General features: G+C 39.4%; 1 protein-coding gene across 2 annotated transcripts in view; it reads right to left on the bottom strand.

Moving 5' to 3' along the window:
- Positions 1-27,615, bottom strand: part of LOC125358073 (contactin-4-like) — a 404,061-nt gene that overhangs the window by 97,268 nt on the left and 279,178 nt on the right. For both annotated transcript variants that reach the window (XM_048354927.1, XM_048354926.1), the window contains exon 10: positions 19,056-19,206. In XM_048354927.1, the coding sequence (XP_048210884.1) occupies positions 19,056-19,206 (151 nt within the window). The remainder of the gene's footprint in view (positions 1-19,055; positions 19,207-27,615) is intronic.

The raw sequence follows: 27,615 nt of genomic DNA, 5'->3' as shown, positions 1-27,615 counted from the left end.
GCTTCTTTTATGGCATAGAAAGAACATAGAAACAAGGCTAAGAAGTAGTTAGTCTTCTATCTGGAATAAAAATCATTTGTTTATTTCAGGTTTGTTTCCTTCCTTCCTTTCTGTCTTTCATCCCTCCTATCTTGTCTTCTTCATGGGTCAGAGGTCTTTTGTTACTTCATTCAGAGAGGAAAAATGGAATGAAATTGCTGACAATTTTGGACAAATGGGAAGAAGAGGGCACAGGGGGGAGGTGGAAGGCGCCCAGGAGCTTTCAGAGATGATAAGAGGGTCTGTAGGAAAGCAGGGGTCAGGGAATTCACAGACAGTGTAACCCCAAAAGTCTGAAAATGAAGACCATGTGTACATAACTCCTAGCGATGGCCTTCTGGGGAGAAGGGTTAGAAATCAGGCAGAGAAGTCTCGCTTTGATTCTTTGCCAGGACAGATTCTCTATCAGTTACAAATTATGCTTTGAACATGACAGGAAATTCTAGCAGATTCCTTTGGGTATTCTGCAGAAGACTAATTGGCTAATGTAAGACATTTTTAGATGATGAGTAGTTCCAAATGCTTCTTCCCATGATAAAGGTGCTATTCAGTCATTCCTTATAATTACAGGAAAGACTGCTCTGCTTAGCCTCCCTGCTCAGAGAAAATGTACTCTACCCTTGAAACTCTGTCCAAGGATTTTGCTGGCTCACAATTCTGTCTTTCTTATGGACCAGCCCTCTTTCTCAGAATCCTTGTCCACTAAGGTTGTGCCCTTTAGAGGGGATGCGGTGAGGCCAATTGTAGCTGAAGCAGGGGTTTAGAGACCAGACATGAGGGGATAACACTGAAGTGTACCCATAACTCAAGAGCATAGAAGTTTCTCCCTCTGTCCAGTTGTGCCATCCTTGAGCTCCCAGAAGTATATCCCAGAGTGCTCTTCACAGGAAGTCTTCTAGAGGCAGCATCCTATCTCAACATCTGTGTCAGGACACCCAGTTTAAGATAGTTTCATTCTACAGAGGTGCAAAACCTTCAGGGGACCACTCATATTATTATTATTTTCAATTCAATTAAGTAGCTCTTGATACTCGTTAACTGAAGATGGAGGTCATCATTGAAAATATGAACGTCTTGCTCTTCTATTCACGATTTGCTTTCCTTTGATTGGGGCAAGTGATTGATACAGTGTAGTAGTAGAGAGCAACAGGAATGGCATAGAATAGAATATTAAATGGATCCATGGGAAACTAGAAATGATTTTTTCAAAAGCTCACCGTCTACATCAGAGGTGCATGATTGTTAGAAATTAAATGGACATGGTCTCATAGAGGGGGATCTAGAGGAGTGCTAGACATGATGCTGCTCTTAGTTTCAAAAATCTCCTGTTTTGCTTTTCCTATATACCAATAATGACCATACTGACAAGAAAACCAGGAAAATGATTCTATTCACATTAGCCACAGGAAAAAAATGAAACCAAAACCAAAACCCCAAACCCAAGGAGTAGACATAAGTAAGAAGGGTGAAAGCCCTCTATAATAAAACATTAAAGAAAAAAAATTGCAGACTAGAGAAGGACCTCCCATGCTTATGGATTGGTAGAATTAATGTACCAAGAACCATGTGCCAGTGACTCATGCCTGAAATGGTAGCTACTCAGGAGGCTGAGATCTGAGGACCACAGTTCAAAGCCAGCCTGGGCAGCAAAGTCCATGGGTCTTTTACCTTCAGTTGTCAGTTAGTCAACAAAAAGCCAGAAGTGGAGCTGTGGCTCAAATAGTAGAGCTCTAGCCTTGAGTGAAAAAGCTAAAGGACAGAAAAATGAGGGATGGGGTAACAAGTTTGATAAGAAATGTACTCACTACCTTACATATATAACTGTAACCCTTCTGTATATCACCTTGACAATAAAATTAAATTAAAAAGCAAAAACTAAAGGACAAAGCTGTTCAGGCTCTGAACTCAAGCCGTAGCACTGGCACAAAAGTAGAAAAAAAAGCCATCTATAGATTAAATATAATATCCATCAAGATTCTAATGGCATTCTTCCCAGAAATAGAATAATCAGTCTAGTCTAGAAATTCATGTTCACAAAAGACCTGCAGAACAAAAGTAGTATGTAGGGGATGGCTGTGCCTTTGAGCCCCGGGACACCTGGCTGCTAGCCACTCCCATCTCCTTCTGGGTTCTACTGGAAGAGATGCCAAACCAGCCCTGACTCTCATCTAAGAGCACATGTGCCACCATGGCGCCAGCTGAGTCAGGAGGCCGAGCCAAGAGGCCAGGCCTCTGCGGGAAGTTCCGTGACATCACCGTGATGGACAGTTCATTAGCCAATCGTTAATACCCAGTTAGTCCCTCCTCTTCCTGCCGCCATTACTGTTATATAAACCCCTCCCTTGAATAAAACCTTTTGGAAGCCGGTAGACGATGGGATGGCTCCCCCGAAATCTTCGTGTTCAGTGTCTTCTCTTAAACTTAAGGGGGGCTGGGGACGCACGGGGGTTTCGGCAGCCCTATCTCTTCTCAGCTTAGCCTGACCAGGACACGCTCTGCCCTCCCACTGGTGGGAGCAGCGCGCAGAGCCAAGTGTCCCCCACAATTAGAGGCTTGGCATCTCCCTGGGGGGGCATGGAAATTAAGCCCGACAGTGCTGAACTAAAGGAATAATGCTGGAGATTGAAAAATGCTGGACTTCAAATTATACTACAGTACCATAGGAACAAAAGGGCATAGTACCGACAAAAAACAGACACAAAGGTGAATGAAACAGCATAGTAGACCCAAAGACTAAACCACATAGATACAGTCATCTAATTTTTGACAAAGTTGACAAAAACATACACTGCAAAAAAGGCAGTCTGTTCAACAAATGGTGTGACGAAAAATTGATTACATGCATTCACAAGAAAAAAAAATAGAGCCCTATCATTTACCCCATACAAAAATCAACTCCAAAGACCTAAAGACAGGATTTGAAAGTCTAAAACACTAATAGAAAAACATGGTGAATCTAGAAGATACAGGCACAGGCAATCCCCATTCCCCCTCTCTCTCACCAAGCCCCTCTCCTGGGGCTTGGACTCAGGGTCTGAGCACTGTCCCTGGCTTCTTTTTGCTCAAGGCTAGCACTCTATCACTTGAGCCACTGCACAACTTCAGGCCTTTTCTATATATGTGGTGCTGAGGAATCAAACACAGGGCTTCATGCATGTGAGGCAAGCAGTCTACCACTAGGCCATATTCCCAGCCTCAGGCAATCCTTTTCCGACTACTTTTCTAACTGTCCAGAAAATAAGCAAGAATTGACAAAAGGGATTGCATCGTTAAAAAAAATTTCTGCACAGCAAAAGTATCAAGAGACAATCACAAAATGGGGGATAAATCTTTGCCAGCTATTCAGTGGATAAAAGATTAATATCAAGAATATACAAAGAACTCAAAAACTTAACTTACAAACAAACCAAATTAACAAATGAGGAAAATGAATTGAGCACATAGCTCTAAGAAGAAGAAATACAAATGGCTAAGAAATCTATGAAACAATGTTCAAAATTCTTTCCATAAGGGACATACAAATGAAAGCTACACTAAGACTCTATCTTACTCTAGTCAGAATGGCAATCATTAAGAAAACAAACAACAATTGCTGGCAGGGATACAGTGAAAAAAAAGAAACTGCATATAATGTCAATGGAAATGTAAACTAGTGCAATCACTATGGAAATCACTATGGGGATGCCTCAAAAAACTAAAAGTAGATACAGGCTATTACTCCATCATATGACTCTTGGGCATATATTCAAGAGAGTATGAATCAATATATAAAAGATATACCTGCATATTCATGATTACTGATCTCTGTTCACAATAACCAAGTATGGCATCAGTCAAAGCACTCAACACCAATGAGCAGATAAAGACAATATGGTACATATATACCATGAAATATTACTCACAGAAAAATGAAATTAATAATTTGCAGGAAAATGGGTGAAACTGGGGTCATCCTATTGAGGTTAGCCAAGCTCAAAATGCCAACTATCACATGTTCTTACTGATATGCAAAATCTAGATTTAAAAGACATACATATACAAGGATATACATACTTACTTACGCATACATGTATATTTATAAATAGAACATGGATGACTATGGAACTTTTGGGGGTGAGGAGTGGGATGGAGATAAAAAGGAAATGATGAAGGAGAAACAATACTAAAATTCATCATGTCTGTTTGAGGACAGACTAGGAAAATTCACTGAAAGCAAATGGAGAGTGAGGGGTAGGAGATGGGGAAAGAGAAAAATAGAGGTGGTTAATCTGAGTAAGTTATGGTATATGCATGTATAAGTTGATCTTTGTACAGTTAACACATGCTTAAGATGGAAAAAAAGAACTTGAATCATAGGGAAGTAAAGCAAGATTATGTTTGGTAATAGATGCCAGAGTGATGGAAAGAGTCAATATTGAGAGCAAATAGGGTGAATCAGGTCAAAGGACTTTGTATTAATGCATGGAACTGGATCAATGTGACATGTTGAAATTGTTTTTAAGAAGTGGAGGGAGGGGGCTGCGGATATGGCCTAGTGGCAAAGAATGCTTACCTCGTATACATGAAGCCCTGGGTTCAATTCCCCAGCACCACATATACAGAAAACGGCCAGATGTAGCGCTGTGGAGCCCCAGGACTGGCAAAAAAAAAAAAAAAAAAAAAAAAAAAAAAGAAGTGGAGGGAGGGGAAGAACAATGGGAAAGGTAAGAGTGATCAGGGTAAATCGTATGCAGGTATGGAAATGTCAAAATGAAACTCCTCCCTTATACAACTAATATTGACTAATAAAAAGGGGAGAAAGTCTTTATTATTGTGTACCGATAATGAATGGAGTAGTAAAATTGATATACTAGTTATCTTAAAATGTTGCTGTTAATATAAAATTTAATAAAGCAGGAGCTAGGTTTCCTGTCGTGTTATGAAATTGTAGAACGAAAATCAAGACAAACAAAGCAAGGCAAAGCAAATCAAAATTCATTCTTTCTCTGGGCCATGGTTTTGGCCTGTGACTGCTCATCTGAGTGATCAGATAGAAGTTATTAGGAATGCAACCTCCAGAACTCTTGAGGAATAACTCATGCATGCATGTTTTTTTTAGACTAGTGAATTCTAATCCTTTTATAATAGAATCACAAATACAAACACATCTGTAGGCAAAGTATATGATATGAGCCTTCCCCCACAACACTGCAAATACTTCTGTTAGTCACCTTTTTAAAAAAAATCACGGTGACAAACATTCCTGAGATCAACAAGTGCTGAGAGGAAAATTTATTTTGGCTCACGATTTCAAGTTTTCAGACCATAGTCAGCCGGCTCCATTGTTTTGGCCTGTGATGAGGCAGAAACTTCATGGCAAAGGGACATGGTAGAGAAAAGCTGCTCACTTCATGGTACTGGGGAAGGAGAGAGTGGGAGAGGGAAAGCAAGAGGGCAGAGAGGGACTGGGGAGGGAAAGGACAGAGGAGGAGTGGAGGAGAGGAGGGAGAGGAGAGAGAGGAGAGAAGAGAGGAAATAGAGGAGAGGAGAGAGGAGAGAATAGGAGAGAGGAGAGGAGAGAGAGAGGAGAAGAAGGGGTCGGGGAGAGGGGGGAAGAGAGAGACAGACAGACAGACAATGTGACAGGAAGGGTCCAGACACAAGATATACCAATGAAACTTACATCCCTAGTCACCTACTTGTTAGCAACTAGGTCCCACTGTCTAAAAAGCCCTCTGTTAGGGAATGTACTAATGGATTCATCCATGGATGAAATTAGTACTTGGTTATCTAAACAGCTGGGGAGCAAGCTCCTGACATATTAAACTTTTTGGGGAGAACATTTCATACTTAAATCATAACAATTCCCAAGCCAGTTTCTGGGGAATCATTTATGACCATTATGGATATCATCTAGATAATGGAATAAATGTCATATACATAACCAAGTGTGGGCATTTTTTTCCTTATTGCCTGTTGACAAATCCATCCTAAGGTGAACACACCAAGTCCACTGTTCATAGAATGTACCCTGTGGAAAGTTGGTTTTCTCTCGCCTGGGTGGGGGGATTTCCTGGGAGCCAGGGCTCACAGATTTTGTACAGCAACACTAGAGTGAATCTTGGGTAACTCACTGGTCTAGAAAAAGATCCACACTCAAAATTCCAACAGCGGCCTGTCTACTGAATGCACATTGCTTTTGTGCCATCATAAAATGAAGCCATTGTGAGTCGTTAGGGACCATCTGTATCCACTAATCAGCAAAAAAAGCTCTGGATGCCAAATCAACAGAGATGATGAAATCACACAGAATTTGCTGAGTGTTTCTTCTTACTTGTCCGAGCATGAACTTTCTGCTTCTTTGTACTTGAGGGAGGGTAAATGGTACTGGGCTTGAACTCCAGGCTTTTTCCACTCAAGGCTGATGCTCTACCAGTTGAGCCATACCTCTACTTGTGTCTTTGGGGTGGTTAATTGGAGATAAGAGTCTCATAGATTTTTAACTTTGTACATCAATCCTCCAGATTTCAGCCTCCTGACCAGCTAGAATTACAGGTGTGAGCCACTGGCACCTGGCTTCTAATTGCAGTCTTGAATTGTCCACACAATTATTCTACACACAAAAAATGCTTTCCATTTAGACATTCCATTTTAATGTCTAACAGCTTTGTAGAAAAATACATCTGGAGAAAAATAACTGGAGTATCCGGAGCTTGTACCAGTTTTCTTCACCTTCTGATTGTTGACAGAAATTATTTCTGGGCTAAAGGCTAAAATGCTGTCCACGGATTCTCACACAGAAAATGCGATGTTACAGCACCCTAAGGATAACATTCCAGCATTTGTTTTCTTGATTCTTTATGGCCTATTCAATAGTATATTGTTTTTCTCTGATGCACTAGATTAAACCAGTATGCTGGTTTACAGGATAACATAACATTGTTGCATATTATCTTCTTGCCAGCAATTATAATATTGATATTTTGTGTAAACAGTCTTTATTATAATTCTGGCTGTGAAAATTAATGATGGAATCTCTAAAGTAAATGAGCCCATATATCATTTAGGCTGAAGTTTTTAAAACTTTTTTTTCTTCTTTTCCTGAAACCCTTGAAGTACTCTGAGAAATAAAGTTTATTTCCAGATAAATCTTGGCACAATGATTTTGGGATGCATGTTCCAATGCAGAGCATGTTATAGGTTCTGAGAAGGTCTGCAACACAGAATGTTTAAATTGAATATCCTGTGTTTATGTAATTATAGGATACTACTTGACATTATGTGTATCTTTTCCATCTTGTACCAAGGACTAGAAAATACTGATGGAAATATTTAACCGTTTACCCCTGAATCAAACTTCTCCCTTCAAAAAGGATATACTTTTCATACACAGTGAGACCAAAGAAGGACACTTTTAGGAGAGGTAGACAGAGGCACAATGCCTATGTGTATCTGATCATATAAAATAACATTTATCCAAATGAACTCCAGAAAATGGAAACAAAGTTTTTCTCTTTGTTGCTGTTTTTCTTTACCTTTTGTCTTGTTTGTTCTTTTATTTGTCTTTGGGAGGGTAAGGGGTCACAGAAATGGAGGGGCAAAGGGTGAAAAAATGTAGCAATGGTACTCACTAGACACTATGTTGAAAATGAGCTCTACAGCTTCTGGGAGATGTCAGTACTTAAGTACTGTGGAAAGGCACAGGAGGCTCATTCTCTATAGAAAGTGGAGGTAGAAAGAGCAAAAGAGAAGCCTGGTACTGGTGGCTCACATCTGTAATTCTACCTATTTAGGAGGCTGAGTTCTGAGGATGGGGGTTCAAAGTCAGCCCAGGCAAGAAAGTCTATGAGACTCTTATCTCCAGTTAATTACCTGAAAACAAGAAGTGGTGCTGTGGCTCAATGTGGCAGAGCACTAGCCTTGAGCAGATGTAGCTCAGGGACAGCACCCAGGCCCTGAGTTTAAGTCCTAGGACTGGTTATAAAACAAGCTCAGTCCTATCTTATTTGTCTTATAACTACCATACTAGCCAGCAGAAACATCCCAGATCTTTCTTTCCCTCAAGCACACAACCACTTCCACATGCAAGCTCTGGAAATCTCTCTTTCTCTCTGTTTTGAAGGTGAGGTTAAGGTGACATTAACATGAAATTCCTCAACTCTTTCATTCACCTTTCTATTATAGTTGTAAACTTAAAAGGTCCCTCCCCTCCTCTTGCAAAACCCACCGCATTGGCATTAAAAGCTTGGTTGTCAATTACTGGAAGAGGGCGGGAAAACATCTTGAAAGGGATATCCTGGTCCTTCCTTTACTTCTTTGTTTTCTGGCCACCATGAGGCAAGCAGCTTCCTCCACCTCATTCCTGCTCCACTGCCATGAGTTATTTTGCTGCTAGTTCACATGCCCGTATGGGTGGAGCCCACATCTTTCCTCTTTGCAAGTTGATTCCCTCTGGGATTTTGATATAGTAATGGAAATCTAACATAGCTTCATTGGGCCCATACTCAACTTCTCTGCTTACCCACAGTCACAGTTGGGAGATCCATTCTCTTTCTTTACCCGCCAATTCCCATGGTGTAAATAATCTCACTCTGGCCAACTTGAAGCTACTACTACCAGTGAGATATCTTGGAACACAAAGCTAGGGAGGAATATTCAGAAATCTATTCTTTGACTTGTATAAGTAGACTCATAGCCTGCCAATGCACAAGACACGGTTCAAATTTAACAAACCCGAACTGAACTGATCACCTATCCGATTGTAGATAGTGTGCTTTTCTGAGATGATTGATGAGAATGAAAAAACCTTTCTCTCTTTTTGATTGGAGTCTGCAGTTCCACCTTTGTTATGTAGTTAGAAGTTCGAGTAATGACCTTGATTGGAGGAAAGAATACACCCCATCAAATAACTCATTTGACACAGAGCTGCTTTAAGCCTTACTGACTACACATAGCAATTTTTAGAGGCAAAGAACATTAAATAATTTATGCTAATATTGTCAGTTATTTGTTTTCTTTTAAATTTTAAAAACCCCTATTGTATGGTATGATTATGTTTCTTCATGAGGAGAGAGCAGGAAAATTACAAAATATTTCTTATTCAGGGAAGAGGAGGAGGAAGAGCTGCCTACATTAAAACACATGCATATGCGTGCATGCATACACACACATACACACATACACATTCTGTAACTCTATTTAATAGAGTCTTTTACCTACCACCTGGATTTCTCATCAGGAAACCTATAATTCTACTATATGTACCCTCTAGGTGCCATATGTTGTAATTATATACACAGCCAAGTGTTGCTCTAATTAGATCATTTGGCAAAAGGGATTGAGAAACACCATGATGGATATTTACTTGTAGAGACATAATTAACTCTGGCATAACTGTGACTGAAATATGAGTAAATCTATGCTACAGAAACGCCAGGGTCAAACATTGTGTATGGTCTGAGACCTTCAATATTTATACAATGTGGAGACATGTAACCATCTAGCACATTTTATTTCTAGTGAAGTCCAAGCAAGGAGGGACCCAAATGATCTCTCTTATCTCTCTTGAGAAGGCACTGAATGCTGCTTGTCTGGGTTTAACATACAGTCACATCACTTCAGTTCTAATTGCTCTTAATTACATGCCACTTTGCTTTGGATATTTTCATGATCACTTACATCCATTTAATGACACAGAACTATTTCCTCTGAACAAAGCCTCTGCTGAGGTAATGAGGTAACTCGAGGACTTCCTTTTCTTCTTCTCTAAGGAGCTTAGCTGGTTCTAAACCAGACCTGAAATCAGAATATTATCCTTCTCTGAGGACCACACTATACAGCTACAAAGATGATGGCTGCCAATGTATTACTGAACACTGCTCTTGGCTACTAATTCTACTGAGGTTAAGAGCACCAGCAACATGACATGGTTTTAAAAGGAAGGTAATATAAAAGAGCTTTATTTTTTACTAATGAGTTTTTGCCCCTACGATTGGATTCCAGGTTCTCTTTGCAGTAGAGAGAAAAGCTAAAGCTGATTCTATCTTCAAGGAAAACTAGTAACAATTTTTGAATATCCACAATTTGGATTTGAATCCTAGATCTAACACTACCAAGCTTCACAATCTTGGGATAGCTAAATAAATGCCTGCTTAGAGCTTTGTTTTCCTTATATAAAAGACCATTACAAAAAGCACTGATTTCAGAACAGTTTTGTGAAGATTAAGAGAGAACACTGGCTGGCTTAATCCCATAATCCTGTCTACTCAGGAGGTTCAGATCTAAGGATCCCTCTTTGAGGCCATTGAGGGAAGACAAATTCATGAGACACATGGCCAATTAACAAGCAAAAAGCCCAAGTGGTGATAGTGAGTCAGCTTTGACTTAAAAAACCCACCAAAAAAGCCTAGAAAGCCCACAAGGCCCTGAGTTCAAGCCCAATATTGTCCCAAAAATTAAAACAGAAAGAGAAAACACATAGACTACTTAGCAAATGGCCTAGTAAAGACTATAATTATTCGGTATTTCTATTAAAAACTGGTGGTGGTGGTTGACAAGAGGCAAAGTAGGAAGTTACTGGAATCCCCAAAGACTCTGGAAGCCTAAGCTTTATTCACAAATCCATCAGTGACAAAGGGAGATCAGTCTCATTTCAGGCTAATGGCAAGAGGGTCCCAAGAGCTTCTTATAGCTAAGCTGACTCAAGATGCTTCTGTCACCACTAATTTATGTCCATCTAACCTAATTTATGAATGTCACCAATGTCTTAAGAAACCTGTGGCATCTCACTATTGATGATTCTTCTTAGATTTCTTCCACCGACGTGAAACAGATACCATGTCTTCCCCTATGTGTGTCACTTGTCTATGCCTTGCTCATGTGTGTCCTCCATACTCAATGTATACCAAAGCCACAGGGAAAGTTTTCCCCTCTCTGCCTCTCTGCAAGTGAGGATCCCTTTCTTTATTTCCTGTTGGGAACCATTTGGAGCAGATCCTCGCTGGATCTGATATTTTCATCTTCAGAATATTCCTATGCATGGTTGTGCTTCTGTTTGGAATATATTATATTAATTGGATGATATATAACATAATTTGGACAGACCCAAATTGTCCAATGATGGTCTCATATATATTAGAGAGAGATAATATGTATAGCATATAATATGTGTGTTGTATTTGTTAAACCCTAGGAAGAAGTCTTGTGTTTTCTATATTCTCCTTCAACTATGCTGGATCATAGAACTAAATGAAAGTGACAGGGTGCAGCATCCTGGGCAAACCATGGATCTGCAGTCATGAATGATCAGCCACTTTATTGTGTTACTGAAATATGGAGCTGTTCAGAGAATTAGGTATCTTGTCTGCTTCTACCATCCATCCTTCTCCTTCCGTGTCTTCCCATTTAATCTCCTCCATCAGAGTTCAGACTTCCCCAAAGAAGCTCTTCTCTGTGCTAGAGAATAAAAAGGACTCAATCCTCTAACCAAACATACTTTTCCAGAAGATGTGACAATTTCAATCAAAACCTTAGTCAAATCATAAATGGAAAGGAAACCCAGTCAGAGAGGGAGACTGTGTTCCTATGAGGATGTTTCAGTACCTTGTTGTTTCCAGAACCGAAACTGAATTAGACCAGGGTTAGGTAAAATTACTCTATTAAGTACCAGACAGTAAATATTTGTAGGCTGTGTGAACTGAGTAGTTTCTGTGTGAAGAGAGCCACGGATGATTTGTCAATGACTGCAAATGGCTGTGCTCAATAAACCTTCATTGGTAGGCAGTGAAATTTGACATTCATATAATTTTCATGTGTCCCAAAATGTTATTTTTCTTTTGATGCATTTCCTATCATTAAAATTTTAAACCCATGCCCAGCTTGCTGACAATATAAACACAGGTGGAGGGCCGTACGTGGCCTGTGGGTGGTAGCTTTTGTCAAACCCTGGAAAAGATCATTTAAGGAGAGAAAAACAAAAGCAAAAACACACTCCATGTTCAAAGGCTTTGTGTCATTGGAACAACTGAAAGAAGGTGAATCTGACTCCGAACTAAGAGTGAGAGGGGGAAAGGTGAGAGACAGAATGGTCATGTGTTAGTTTGTACCCTGAAGTCTACAGAAATTTGCCAATATGCTGTCATACCTATTTGTGCATTAGAGCTACTTGGACTTTTTTTTTTTTCTAATTCCAGATTCCTGGGTGAATTGGAGCATCTGAGATAACACATTTTGGGGTGGAATGTAGGATCTGGCATTTCAGAATGTACGTATGTTAATTAGTGCTGTTGGGAGTCAATGTGGCCTTGGTCCATACATAGACCTAACTTTGAAATTACCTCTGCATCTTTTCTGTAGAGACAGAGCAATGTTGCCCTAGAAAAGTCAAATGATTTCCCAGTGGGGTGGACAGTTCCCAGTGTGGTGCACAGCTAGTTATGCAGACACTACCTGAATACAAAGACCCAACAATGATCAAGGACAAGGAAAAAGAAAAAAAACATTCTCTATCTGGTCTCAAGTGAAACAAAAGCTCCTCAGTGCACCATGCTTTGTTGAACTTGATTGTAAGAAATTCTCTAGGCTGGACTATCCCTGTGCAGAGATTCCATTTCCTTTCAAATAGCTTCCTTTCAGGATGTTTCATATACTGAAATTACCCACCATCACCTCCCCACCAAGGTCTCTGAGAATCAGTTGAGTTATCAGGTTCATTCATTTCATACAAAAATATTGGATGTTTATTCCATTCTAGGCACACTGTGAGGATAAAATGTGTCTGTCCATGAGCCCCAGCACAAACACCATCTCTTCTCATAGTTCCTTTCAGCCTGTCAGCGGAAATGAACACTAATTTATCACATCTATAAGCCTAATTTCTAACCATGATGGAATGGAAAGTTTTTGCCCTTTAAAGAACTATCAAAGTTGTTTCACCCTTCTTTTGATGTCACTTACAGAATCCTGATTTAAATTATATGATGTCCATAATATCAAATACATCTTGTATAGCAGAAGTCTGCCACCGACGTGAGAGAAATTTAACTCCACTGACTTGCTCAGAGGTGTGATGTGAGAAGTGACAAGTCATTTTGCTGAACATTTGGGTATGAGGACTAGGTCTAAGGACATGCAGTAAAGGGGTTTAATAGTTGCTAAATTTATTTGTTTGTTTGTTTGCCAGTCCTGGGGCTTGGACTCTGGGCCTGAGCACTGTCCCTGGCTTCTTTTTGCTCAAGGCTAGCACTCTGCCTCTTGAGCCACAGCGCCACTTCTGGCCATTTTCTGTATGTGTGGTGCTGGGAAGTCAAACCCAGGGCTTCATGTATACGAGGCAAGCACTCTACCACTAGGCCATATTCCCAGCCCCCGCTGTCCTGTTTCTACCTGTTCCATCCTGCATTTTCTTATATAAACTTAGCAGCTAGGGTTGGGAATATGGCCTAGTGGTAAAGTGCTTGCCTCGTATATATGAAGCCCTGGGTTTGATTCCTCAGCACCACATATATAGAAAACGGTCAGAAGTGGCACTGTGGCTCAAGTGGCAGAGTGCTAGACTTGAGCAAAAAGAAGCCAGGGACAGTGCTCAGGCCCTGAGTCCAAGGCCCAGGACTGGCAAAAAAACAAAACCAAACAAACAAAAATAGAAAGAGGACAGTGGATTGGCTAGGTAAGAGCAGTTCAGATGGAGAAAAGCTAAAGGGTTTTTATGAAATCAAGTGTTGGGTTTAGCTTAAGGGGTTTTATATATGAATTCCATGTATAGGTCTTGGTATAACCCACATGAGGCTGTGTGAATAAAACAGAGGTCAGTGGTTGATGGCCTAAATGCGGTCATCCTATCAACCTTGACCAGAATGTGACATGTACCGCACTAAGGCAGGAAAGGTTTCAGCTGAAGCAAAGTTCATAGTCTGCCAAAAGAAAGCACAATTGTGAACAAATGAATCACAGCCAACAGTTTCAACCAAGTGTCCCCAAACTCCTTAACCATAGCACTTCAAAGGAGTGTAAGGCAGTCACTAGTTTATTCAGGGCACTAAGAAACCCAAGCTGAGGTCATGGGAGAAAGTTCTAGGTCTGATTCCACAGGCAGGCTAAGCTTTATTTCTGTAACTTCACATACCACATGGAAGTGATACAGTACTAACCACTAAGCAGGGCAACAGATTCTAACTAGAGCACTGATGCTGTTTTGCTTTGATGCTGTTTTGCCTCCAAGGCAGGATTTCCATTATTATGGAGATGAACTGCCTCTAATTATTGCAATAACATAATTGTTCCCCTGGGCAGAATTCCTAATAACAGAGCTGTGTAGCTCAGCAGCAACTGTAAGAGATATCCTGAGGGCAGGTTTCTCATTAAGAGCACATAGACAGACATTCAGCCTCTGGAAGAGAGGCAGAATGCCTGAAGCAATGAACTCCCCTTTCCTTGCTAGGATTCCAAGGGCCTTCTGGGCAAATACCTGACATCACATTTGCTCTGCCTCTCAGAGACTACCAGCATTTTTAGACCTGTCTTTTACACCTTACCTACAACCTGGCATTGTGCAACCCTATACTGGGATTTCCTTCCGTGTCTTACATGAATTTCAACTCTTTTAAAGGCCTTTGGGAAGACTGGCAAATTAAGGCCATGATCTAATTTCACCTTGAAGGCAGATGTCAGTGTCTCCAGACAGCACAGGAACATGAATTTTGCTCCTGTTTGGGTTGAATATTTTCACAGAATGCCAAGACTTGATCTGATTATACTGTGGGACCAGGGCATTTCAGTCTGGAAAGGTGAGGAAAGACTGAAAGAATGCTAAGTACAATTTTATTGAGTCTTCAACTCTGGTCCATGGGGCCTTCAAAGTGCTCTGCCTAAGGCCATGTAAAGATGTCCCCAGATCAGGAGGCATCTGAGGATTGTGTTAAATGCCTCGAACACTTGCTTCTTTTTGCACTTTCCTGCCCACTTGGCTCCAGTCAGTCACATTGTCTGGGGAGTTTTGCCACCTCCTTAACTCTCTAACTTCCTGCTCCCATCCAGCTGTGCCACCGGGGCACTCTCTACGTGCGCTATCCTTCAGGGTTCCTTCATTTGATACACAGGGAGGCCTAGTTTTAGAAGCTACTAGATGGGCCTGTCCACGGTGTAATCATCTCATCTTGTCATCTGTCACCGTAGCCCATTTTTCCCCAGCTTTTCTACTAGAAGGGAATTTAGCATTGGTTCCTGAGCAGCATTCATATCATACCCAGTCCCTGATTTGCCTTTAAGCACAGGGCCTCTCTCTGCCCAATCAGGTGATCAGATGTTCTTTGAAGGCTAGTGGTCCAGAGAAGGGCATGGATCAGGGTGGGTAAACTTATTGGATACCATGAAAATCTAATCAGGAATTACTGGAAGTAAGGGCGATCTACCTTTCTACTACCAGAAGAAAGGCTGCTGAGAATAGAACCAACATGGCCTAGGTATAATACCAGTCATGTTAGTTGCCAGGGCCTACTCCCTAAAACTTAAACGTAAAGGAAATAATGAATCTTATTCAGTTAATTTGCTAATTTTTTCCAATTCATCCAACTGATTTGAATTGTTTTCTGGTATCTTCAGATCATTCTCGAGGTCTAAAGTTGGCTTTGTTACAGGCCATCCCTATTTTACATGCCTGATATTTGTTATAATAAGAAATACATTATCATTTAGATAGACTGCCTTCTCAATAGCAGGGCTATACTTTTTTTTTAATTCCAGTTTTAATTTACATGCTTGGCTTACTGTAGATAAAGCCAGTATCAATTTCTAAAACAAATGGAAAACCCAAACAATATACTTTATCAATATACTTTAAAATAATTAGCATATTAACCAGGCACAAGTGGCTCTTACCTATAACATTATCTATCTCTGAGGATTGAGATTCAAAGCCAGCTTAGGCAGGAAAGTCCATGAGACTCTTATCTCCAATTAAGCACTAAAAATCTGCCAAAAGTAGAGCTGTGGCTCAAGTGGTAGAGAACTAGTCTTGAGCACTCAGGAACAGCAATCAGGACTGAAGGTTAAGCCCCAGGTCCTGAACAACAACCACCAAATTGGCACGTTAATATTAAGCCAGTAATTTTGCATCTATATCCATGAAACTAATTACAATATCACCATATGGTTAAATAATACAAAATGTTTGAATTTTTAAAATGCTTCTTAGGCTTTTGTGGTATAGTAATATCTAGATAGTTAAAAGTTAAATTAAGCATAATTTAATAAGTAGAGTTTGGCTATGACTTTCAAAACACAGAATTTCTGGAGAACGTTAATAAGAAGACAAGGTGCTTACTCATAAAACTTCAGTTTGTGCTACAGCAGTGTTTATTTTTAAATTAAGGGATTAGCAATTTTTTATTCAAAGGTTATTCTTTTCTTTCTAGCACCAGAGCTTGAATTCAGGGCCTCATGTTCTTACTTGGCTTTTCTGCTCCAGGCTGTCATGCTATGATTTGAACCACACCTCCACTTCTGGCATTTTGCTGATTAATTAGAAATAAGAGTCTCACACATTTGTCTGCCCAGGCTAGCTTTGAACCATGATCCCTAGATCTCAGATTCCTGAATAGCTAGGGTTACAGGTATAAGCCACCAGTGCCAAACTTCAGCAGATTGTGAAGATTCCACATCTTAAGAGAATCAACACCAGATACCCTTTGTATTGGTCTATGTTGTCAGTATTTTCCTCAAATATGAACTCTAACATTTTTCATTCATAAATTCCATTTATGGTTGCTTTTCCACACTCATTCAATTCATTGATTTTCTTTTCTACCAAAAAAAGTGAAATTGGCACTATTGCTCCTCTGCTCATGAAGAAACTACTGTAACATGTTTCTTGTTTTAGATATTATAAGTTACATAATCTTTGAAAGTACTTACATCTTCCTTGAAAGTTAAACACCAGTGGCTTGCCCACCTTAGTCTTTGGCTATATGGTCTATCTTGTACTTGGATCGAAGTTTTAGAAAGTAATTTTGGACATTATAAAAATTAGAATTTCAAATAAAATTCAAACCTTCTCTTGGAAAGTATTGGAGGAGACATGTGACCCATGTATGGCTATGGCTGAGTGTCAAGTGTCTCCCATCATTCCTTACGTTATTATACCTGGCTAGTTTTTGAATGCGTTTAAATAACCAAATTCAGTCTGTCTGGTTACTACATTTGAAGGGAGGAGCAGACCCCTGAGAAGCCAGCACCCTGGTGGAGAAGGAAGTGTTAATATTGATAATCCGGGACAAGCCTGGTGACACTGAGAATCAAGGTGATAAACAACAGGGATTGCATGCTGGCAGGGAGGATGCTGTCATGGAGTGCCAAATAAGTGTTGAAGCCTATTTGAACCCTACTAATTCCATCAAGGATACAAAGAACAAAAGCTGGATGGCAGAAGCAATCAAATTCACTCATCCTATAGCAGTGAGAAGAAGCCATGAATATTATTTCAAGCGTTAGGTGTATACATGTATAGGGTTCTTACTTCATAGGGAACACAGAAAAGCAGTATTTTCCCTCTTGGTATTTGGGCCAGGTGACTTGTTTCGGTCTGTTTAGTAAAGTGAAATGATTCATTTCTAGACAGAACCATTAGGAGCCCATGCATTTGAGGTCTTTTCCCTTTTGCACTGTAATATTTTGTTGCTTTAGTCCAATGTGGATGATTTGCAACAGTAGCATAGTTTATTCTCTACAGTAATTATTCTAACTTCATTCAATTATTGATTTGGATATGAATTTTCTTCAATCCTCAGTACTATTTTCTTACTATTATATCTTTAAGTCATCCTAAAACTAGAATCGTTAAAAATGTTGACTTATTCTAAGTAGCTCACATATTTCTATTATGTGAAAAACAAATACCTAATTATTAAAAGTGATCATACCAGATTTTGGGATACACTGAAGTAAAATAGGAAATAGATCATGTGATTTCAGCTGGGGGAAAAAGGCTCTCGATTTCTGGATTTGGCTCAAAATTTGAATATTGTAACAATATTCAGAGTGTAATACTTTCTTTCTGATCCACTAGGATGCACAAATGATGTGTATTATGAATTTAATATGTGTTTAAATATACCATCACAAATCAAACCAGGCTTGTTTAAAAAATCATTAAAAAGGACAACATCATCAGTGCAATGATCTAATTTGTATATGTAAATTCAAAGGTGTACAGATGTAAAAGGTAGACACACACACATTTTTATAGTCTTCTTATTACATTCTCGAGAACCTAACCTTTAGCATCAATTAAAATAATTATGTATACAGCTGGTAAATCCTGTCTTATGGGTGACAAACATAGACTCATGCATAATTACCATTTTCCAGCAGATTGAATACATTACAGGAAAAGGTAGGGCTATTTTATGGAGGTGACAGCTAAGACAAGGGCTTAGAGATTTGCGCCCTTTGGTACAATCGGATGTCAAACCCCAAGTGAACTACATACATATTTACAGTGCATATACCATGTGCTTCATAAAGGTAATTCATCTGTAATGGGAAAGTCATGGTTAAAGAATTTAGACATTATAAAAAACAACTATTGCCTCAAAGAGATACAACTCAAGTAAGGGGCGGGGGGTGGAGAATAAATTGTTATATGCACACCAAAGTTTGGAATTAGAGCTATTTATAACCTCAAACAGTTGGGGAAGGAGACAAAATGGCCATTGCCAAATATTTGAAGAGTTTTCACAGCAGAGAAGATTCACACTTTGAACATGCCAAAAGACATAGGATGAGGAAGAGTGGGCAAATGAACGGTGGTATTGTAGGCTAAAATTAGGAAGATTATTTCTAGTTCTTCACCTGCATATAGTTCTCTGTAAATCTTTCCTCCTTCCTGCCTTCTCTCCCTCTGATTTAACATTTCCCTTATACAGATCAGGCCTTTACTTAATATTTTCTTAGGCATATCAGATAATAAGTCCCCTCCTGTACTAATAAAAAATGAACCAATTATTACAGGTGAACCAAATAATAGAAGTATTTCCAGACAGTACCTTTCATTTTCTTTCAGTATTTCCCTTCCTTTCCTCCATGTGTAGACAGGCCTTGGAGATGCTTTGGGTTTACACTCAATGACAACTTCACCTCCCACTTTGACAAGAGTCACTCTTTTCAAGAGTGTTCTTGAAAAATCTGGACCTTCAGCTGGAAGACATATGGAAAATAAAATAATGGATCATTTGGGGGTCCATTTCATTTGCTAATGAACTTATTGTTATTTTGATCATCAAAAGTAGGAGCTAATTTTTTGTACAGTAGCACTGTAACTTTTGATGGACCATTCAAATTTAACCAATAATTTATATACGATAAAATGTACCAGTGATATGAATGTAATTTGATGAAAGTGTTATATTCTACCACAAAGGGAACAGTCTCCTTACTTTAATCGAGGATTTGTTTTCCTAAAAAGAAAATTATTCAACATTTAGCCAGATGCTGGTGACTCATGCTTGTAATCCTAGCTACTCAGGAGGCTGAGACCTGAGAATTGAGGTTCAAAGCCAGACAGAGCAGAAAAGCTAGGGGACAGTGCCTAGCCCTGAGTTCAAGACACAGGATACACACACACACACACACACACACACACACACACACACACACACACACACAGAGAAAGAGAGAGAGAGAGTGAGAGAGAGACAATAACCAACCTAGTAGATATGAAGTATGATTAACATGATTAGAATGATGAGCTGTGTTCTTAATAGAAAAATACTGCAAAATACTCTGTGTGTGTGTGTGTGTGTGTGTGTGTGTGTGTGATGAGAGAAAGAAACAGTTGATATTGCTAAGTTGTGATGTAAGAACAAACTGCAGAAAAACTGAGAAATATGCAATATTAAGGTTGGGGATCAAACTGTGCCAAGCAGAGGATCATGGGGGAAAATGCAGTTTGTGCATTATTATTTTCCTTTTCTTTTTTTTTTTAATAATAATAACTGGCTTTATTTGGTATTTAAAAAAAAATTCAGGGTCAGAGCCTAGTATTTTCCTTTTCTTAACTAGCTGTGTTCTGTTGGTGTTGCTGTATGTTCAGTTGCTTCTATTTAGTGAAAGATTTGTATATATTGAGCATTATGTTCTATTGACATTATTCTCCCAGTTACCAACTGCAACTATGCTATTTGTGACACAAAAAAGTGTTTTAGCTGAGCAGATCCTTATCTCAGAGAAGTATCCAAATTCACACACACACACACACACACACACGTGCACACACGTTAAAAAACTTAGCTCTTCTAGAAAAAAATTGTTAAAAATTCTTTTAAAAACATTACAAATCTTTCCCATACAAAAAGCCCTGCTTGTAACAAGATCTTTCCACACACATATTTTTATCACTCTAGCAGAACTTTTTCATCTGCTTAGGAGGAATTCTGATGTTGCATCTGAAATGAGTTTATATAAATCAAGCTAAGTGCAACACATGGATGTATTTGTCAAAATAAAACCATATATTGTGTTTAAAACAGGATTTCAAATAGCATGATATCTGATATACAGTCAACAGAAAACATACCTTGTTTCAAAATTATTTGTAATATGCATTTATGTACATGTTACCACGTGGCTATGTTAGAGATGAGGTAGTTGGATATCTTTTGCTCATACACATGGAAATATAAGTCAAGCATTCTCCCTTTATTGACTCAGTTTGCTTCAGGTAGTCTAACCCTGGAAGCTGTAGTGTTTTGTAGGGTAGATATAGGGCTTTCCTTGGCTTTGGAATACTGGAACCGCTCATGAAGTCTTCTGACATTTTCTCATGGGATGACCTTTGCACACTGGAGGCTATGCAATTGGAAGGAGATGCTTTGTTCTAGGAATGGCACCCTAAATTTATTCTAACCTCCAAACACTAGTGCCTGGAGTGATCATTTCAAGGAATAGCCAAGTGGGGACAAGCTCTATTTGCCATTCACAATTTTAAATTTGATTGGTAAGGTTGCCAGTAGGGTCTCACTTTTGCTCACCTTGCAAATCCCTTAGTACAAGATGGAATCCCAAGGTCAATGGGTCACGTGAGTCTAGGGACAGGTGAGATTTCCTGGGCACTGTCATTTGATAGATTTAATCTGATGAATGGATACCATTTCTTAGCCACTAGAGGGCATCACTCCGTATGTGACTTCATCAATGGTGGAAGTGCAACTTTTCTGATTATCATTGCTCTTCATTATGCTAATTGTCCACTAGCTATGAGAAACATCCAGGTGGGAAAAGTTTTCTGTTTAATCCACAGTGATTTGTTTTTGATTAATTAAATGACTTTTTTGTTTTTATTTATGCCCCTGGTACTGGTATTGGAACTCAGGGCGTTGGGCTCTTGCTTGGCTATTCCTTTCACAGCCGGTGTTCTAGCACTTGGGAAGCCCTTTCAGTTCTGGATTTTTGTTGGTTAATTGGAAATATGAGTCTGTTGGATTTGTCTCCCAGGTTGGTGTGGGAACAGTGATTCTTAGATCTCAGCCTGCTGAGTATCTGAGTTTATAATTGTGAGCCTCCCACACCTGGGAATTAAATGACTCTTTTCACTTGTTAAGGGTTATCTTAAGTGACAGTACAGCTCTTGAAACAGAAGTTGTATCTGTGCCTGAATTAGTGTAGTTTTTCCAGAGATCGTGAAAACAATCATTAGAAAACGAGATGGCAAATTTTACTAAATAACCAGAGAGGGATGGATAACTCTTTATCTCTCCACGTACGTTCTATCACCACTGGCTCATGGGAGCATCCCTAGGAACATTCCAGCACTTGGAGACTTTTAAATTTGGGCATTTTGGAAGTTTAGAATTGCATATGATTTTAACCTTTATTATCTCTTAGGTGTTACCTCATCATTTCATAAAAAAATAGAAGCATAGAATGCATGCATGAATTCAAATCTCTCCAGGACTGAGGAAATAATGCTAGTGTCAAATGATAAAAACCCAAACTTATCCTGGCTATAGAGCAGGATGCTCTATAATCTTTGCTCCCTGATAAGGAATAATAAGCACAAGGAGATTCATGCAGAGTGCTGAAGGACTTTTTTTTTTTTTTGCCCTGCAGGGACAGTAGGAGGCATCTTCTCTAAAGTTCCTAAATACCCAACCCCATTTGACTTGATTTAATTCACCAAATGCCTTATTTCCTCAGCCTCTAATAACCATTCTATTAGAGCCATTGATTGCACTCATGTGCTCAGGTTCCTTTGGGTGAGTTATTATAAAGCAGAAAAAACATAATGTTCACAGTTGCAAGGATGTTTTGGGGATTGCATGATAGAATACACATGTTGTACATCAAGTACTTAGCATAATGTTTGGCCCAGATTAAGTCCTTTATGCCTCTCTTTCCTCACCACGGTTTCCATGACCGCACAGCCAACAGCGTGGGTGTCGAGGGACTTTTCTGCCTGAAATCTTCTTAGAGTCAGAAAAGTACATCTTTGTTTGACAAGAAAAAATTATATTTTGGAATAATTATAGCTCTGTAGGAATAAGATAGAGAGGCCCTGTACATCCTCCATCCAGTTTCTCCCAATAATGATATCTCCAAACCCACCATAACCTCAAAAGAAGGGAGATGACCATGGGTATAAGGTAGGTGGATAATTTTCTGTCATTTATTTACATATGTAAAACAGAATAAGCATAATTGTGGTCCAGATCCAGACTATGCCACAAGATTCCCTTGGTGCATAGTCATATTTTTCTCTTTCCTGCCTACCTGCCTAATTCCTAAACTTTGGGAACCACCAACCTCTTTACTTGTATAGTTTGGTTTCATATACACATGCCCATGCATGTATGTGCGTGCATGTGTGTGTGTGTGTATACACACACAGACACATCTATGTATGCATAAATATGTATTTGTATATATAACATCGATTTGGATGTGTGTATAATATAAAAAAATCCTCATATAGTATATAACATTAGATGATTCTTCTTTCCACTGAGCAAAATGCTCTTGAACTCTAGCCAAGTCGTTGTGTGTATCGACAGCTTCTTTTTATTGCTGAGTCGTATATCCTAGTGTGGGTAGAAAACACCTCTCCGATGTTGGCATTGCAGGCTCTGTGAAAGCTGCCAAATGCTTTTGGGCACAAGCACCATTTCAAGATCTCTCAGCGCTTTCTCTGCCAACAAGAAAGATCAGGCATAGACTTTTCCTTTTTTTTTTTTAATGAAACGTTTAAAAGCCAAAAATTAATTACATAAATATGGGTAAAAACTCTTTTTTATTCCAAGGAAAACATCTTAAAGTCACTTTAGAATATCATTTTTTACACAATAATTAAAGTGCTGATTAAAAAAAAAATGATTCCCACGTAAAGCCTGAAGTAAGGCTTCAGCTGCTAAAGCCCTTGTTAACCTCCTTTGATCCATCCTGCCTTTATAAACATAACAAGACAATATACACCTTTTAAATCTCTAATTGCAATGACCTTCTTATAACAGACCAAATTAACGTCCTTTTTATTATATTTGGCACAAGGCCCTAAACCTTTATACAGATCTAATGCTGTTGTTTAGGAAAGAAGTGGATATTATTAAAATGTCCTATTTGCTTATGAGTCACTTTGCTATGCAATAGAAATGTTTGCTGAATGAACAGAAGTGAGTCTTTGGGGCGCCGTAAAGAGCTTTTCAAGGTGTGGCCTTGGACCAGCAACATCAGCATGTTTTACAAATGGAGTCTCTCTGGTCTCATCGCAGTACGACCAAATCAGAAGTCCAAAAGGGTAGTGCTCAGCAATCTGTGTCTCAACATGTTATGTGATTTGCATGCAGAAGGTAAAGGTTGATAATCATGACTTGTAAACACTCGACAACCTTTACATGCGATCTCTGGTTATGGAAGGTCACACATTTGTGCTGGTCAGGGGACAGATACGGGAATAAATGCCTAGGTCTCAGACACACAGACTGAATTAGTTGACACAGAGTATCATATACCATCACCATATATAATGGCTCGCCAGTTGATCATAGCCTACAGTAAAATTTGGTAATTTCTGAAATGGGGCAGACATATGATGTAGAAATGGACTATTTTATCAGCGTGGCTAGTTACAAACAACATCAAAGTGTTGCTACACTGCTACAAACACTTCAAGGTTGGTGATCTCTTAGTTGTTATAACAAGGGGAGTGATTTCATCCTTTGCCCACACCGAAGTGTAAGATTTAATAACTTGCTAATGGTATGAAATTTGAATGTGAGATCCCAGCACCACGCTCACCTCTTCAGCATAAGTTAAGTTTCTGTCCAGATCATTTCATCTGGATAAGAAAGGCATCCGTCCTTTCATTCGATGCTAAGCATGTGGGGGCATGTGTTTGATTACTTTGTAATCTGGCTCAATGAGGCAGGGGAGAAATGAGACTTGGATCCTGAGGAGCACTTGGGAGAGTCCCTCTGAAATAACTTTTAGTTTACCCTTAATGTTTTTCTAATTTGGGAGCCAATCATCGGGATAAATGCCAAATTAACTGGGTAGTTGCTCAAGCCTGTACTTCGCTTTTAATTGGACCAGCAGTACTTGATACTGTTTCACGTGTCCTGGGAGGGTCAGATGTCTTTCACCTGTGGGGCCCGAGAGTTTCCTCAGGACCCACAGAGCAGTGGTGGCTACAAGAAGCCAGGGAGACTAGTGGTGCGGGAGGGATGTAAAAAGGCTGATCACTGGGGACTTGGCGACAGATGGGATGAAAAAAAACCCAAAAAACTGCTGAGCCAAGGCCAGTAGGGGAATGATAGATAACAATTATATATATGAAACTCAAGAGACTAAAAAAGAGGGTAGTGAATGTTCTACTCCTGAAGAAATGATGAGGTTTGATGAGACAGATGGGTTCCATCTTAGACAGCACAAAATGCACACACACGTTGAAGTATGACATAGTACCTATCAATGGATATACTCTATATATGCTTTACTTGTTGTTTCCTTTTGTCAGTGTGGGGCTTGAACTCAGGGCATGGGCCCTGTCCCTGAGCTCTTCTTTTGCTCAAGGCTACCAATCTACCACTTCAAGCCACAGCGCCACCTCTGGTTTTCTGGTGGTTAATTGGAGATAAGAGTCTCAGGGACTTTTCTGCCTGGAATAGCTTTGAACCACAATCCTCAGGTTTCAGCTTTCTGCATAGTTAGGTTTACAGGCATGAGCCACTGGTGCCCAGCTGTACTTTGTATTTTTGTATATTCTTTTTCTTTTCTGTTCTTTTTGTTTGGTTATATGTTGCTTTGTGTTCTTTTACTTGCAAAGGGGGAAAAAAAAGAATTCCTCAAGAAAGAAGCAACTTCAGATTCATACATACTCCCTTCAAATCCAAGTCATGCAAAAGACCCTGGAGTAGATAGCTACTAGCTCTGAGGGGTAACTCATCCCATTTTGAAATAATAGAAAAGTAGCTATAATAAAGTGAACAAGGTAACCAAGGCTTATGGTTCACAAAAGAAATTGTCCTGAGGCTAAAATGCTGTATTTTCACTCGGATTCTATTTTCTGGTCCCAGTTTCAGAGAATGCTATGTGTTTGCCGCCTCCAGCTGGGAAGTTAGCTTTCTAGACATTTGCCCTATCCACCACCCAACCACTTAGATTGTCCTTTTTATTTTTTGTCGGTCATGGGGCCTGAACTCAGAGCCTTGTGCACTCTTCCTGATTTCTTTTGTTTAAGCTCTACCATTTTGAGCCACAATGCCACTTTCAGTTTTCAGGTAGTTAATTGGGGATAAGAGTCTCATGGCCTTTCCTGCCAGGGATGGCTTTGAACTGAATCCACAGATCTCAGCTTCTTGAGTAGCTAGGATGACAAGACATGAGGCACCAGCATCCTGCCTTAACTTGGCTTCTTAGCTGTCCCACTACCAGCAACCCAGGGACTGACATTGTTATTTAAATGAGGTCAGTCTCCTTGCCTCCAGGTAAGACTTGATCTAAGGTACAGTTTATATTTCAACTATTTTCAGTCTCTATTAGATCTAAACTGGACTTTATTGAACAGTTTCTCTCGCTGCTGGGCTCCAACTTGTCTCAATTCTGCGTTCTTCCTTTCCTGGAAGACACCCATTCAATGATTACAGCTATCTGAATTCTTGCTTCAAGCTTTCTCCGGAAGATGAATATAGGTGTCTAAACCCTTGCTTCAGGCTCTCCTTTTGACAATTTAGATATCCTCTAACTCCATCCCATAATCGCGTAATTGTAGATGCATTATAAACATTCTTTATCAAGTAAGACAATATATTTCAAACCCTGCAATTCAATCAACAGTTCTACTCAGCACCATCGTATCTGAACTAAGTGGACACAAATACTTAAGCAGGAGAAAATACTACATAAAATGGTTACTTTTTAATCTTTTATGATGATGATGATGATTTGGGTGATATTCCTGGGCTTTTTTTTCCCTCAAAGCTAGTGCTCTACCATTTGAGTCACAGCTCGACTTCTGGCTTTTCTTGTATATAATTGGTGATAAGAGTCTCAGAGATTTTCCTGTATGGGCTGGCTTTGAACCATGATCCTGAGTTCTCAGCTTCCCGAGTAGCTAGGATTACTGATGTGAGCTACTGGCACCTGGCAAAAAAGATTACCTTTTTATCAGTGAAATACCTAAATTAGCTATTGTTACTTCTTAAATGTCTGATGGAAGATTCAAGTTTCTCATGATGAGTTCCCAATGGAAGGGGGTGGTGGACTGATGGTTATCCCTCAGGAAACTCTGCTGAACCCCAAAATATCTATGGAAGGATGACCTCCAAGTGAACTACACTTAGAATAGCTTAATACAGGAAAGAGGAAAAAAAAAAAAAAGATTGGGAACAGTTGCCTTGGGAAATAATAAATGATCAGTTATAATTGCACAGTTATAAACAAGGACATTTCTATTTGATAGAGCCATAATCGTGCCTCCTAATAAACTGACCCCAAGAGGAAAGAGTTTCTAAGTCATTTGCCCAACGCAGTGAATGAATCACCTAGCACCTAGGTTAATTCTCCAGCCGTTTCAATCCATTAAATGTAGATATGCTACATATATATTAAATACCCAGACAGAACACATAAAACGATTCCAACAGAAAAGCCTAATAAATATATGCTTCCTAATTATCTCCTTTTCAGGACAGTAGGGCTATTATCTAGCTTATGAACAGACATCCACAACATCTCCTGTCCAGCAACTGGGAATCCTAATATGTGATCACTGACTGGTACTCATCTTATTTTTCTTTTTTATTGGGAGCATACTGTTGCCGTTTCCCCCGTCCTCCCCCCAACATAACTTCATCAGGATTCTAACAGAGTTAATAATAAATTGTTATTTGACTCCAAAGAGTCAAATTATTTCTATGCTATAAACAATAAAGTATCTTGTGGAAGAAAATAATATTATGGCTTGCTCACATTGATGTCTGGTACTCTTCCATCTGAGTTGCACCTCCACTTTTAACTTTTTTTGCTGGTTAATTGGAACTAAAAGTCTCAGAGATTTTTTTCTGCTGGGAGTTGGCTTTAGATCACTATTCTTAAGATCTCAGCCTCCTGAATAGC

The sequence above is a fragment of the Perognathus longimembris genome, chromosome 10 (genome assembly GCF_023159225.1).
Source record: "Perognathus longimembris pacificus isolate PPM17 chromosome 10, ASM2315922v1, whole genome shotgun sequence".
Lineage (NCBI taxonomy): Eukaryota > Metazoa > Chordata > Mammalia > Rodentia > Heteromyidae > Perognathus > Perognathus longimembris.
The sequence above is the reverse complement of the archived record's forward strand: the minus strand, read 5'-3'. Positions and strand labels throughout refer to the sequence as shown.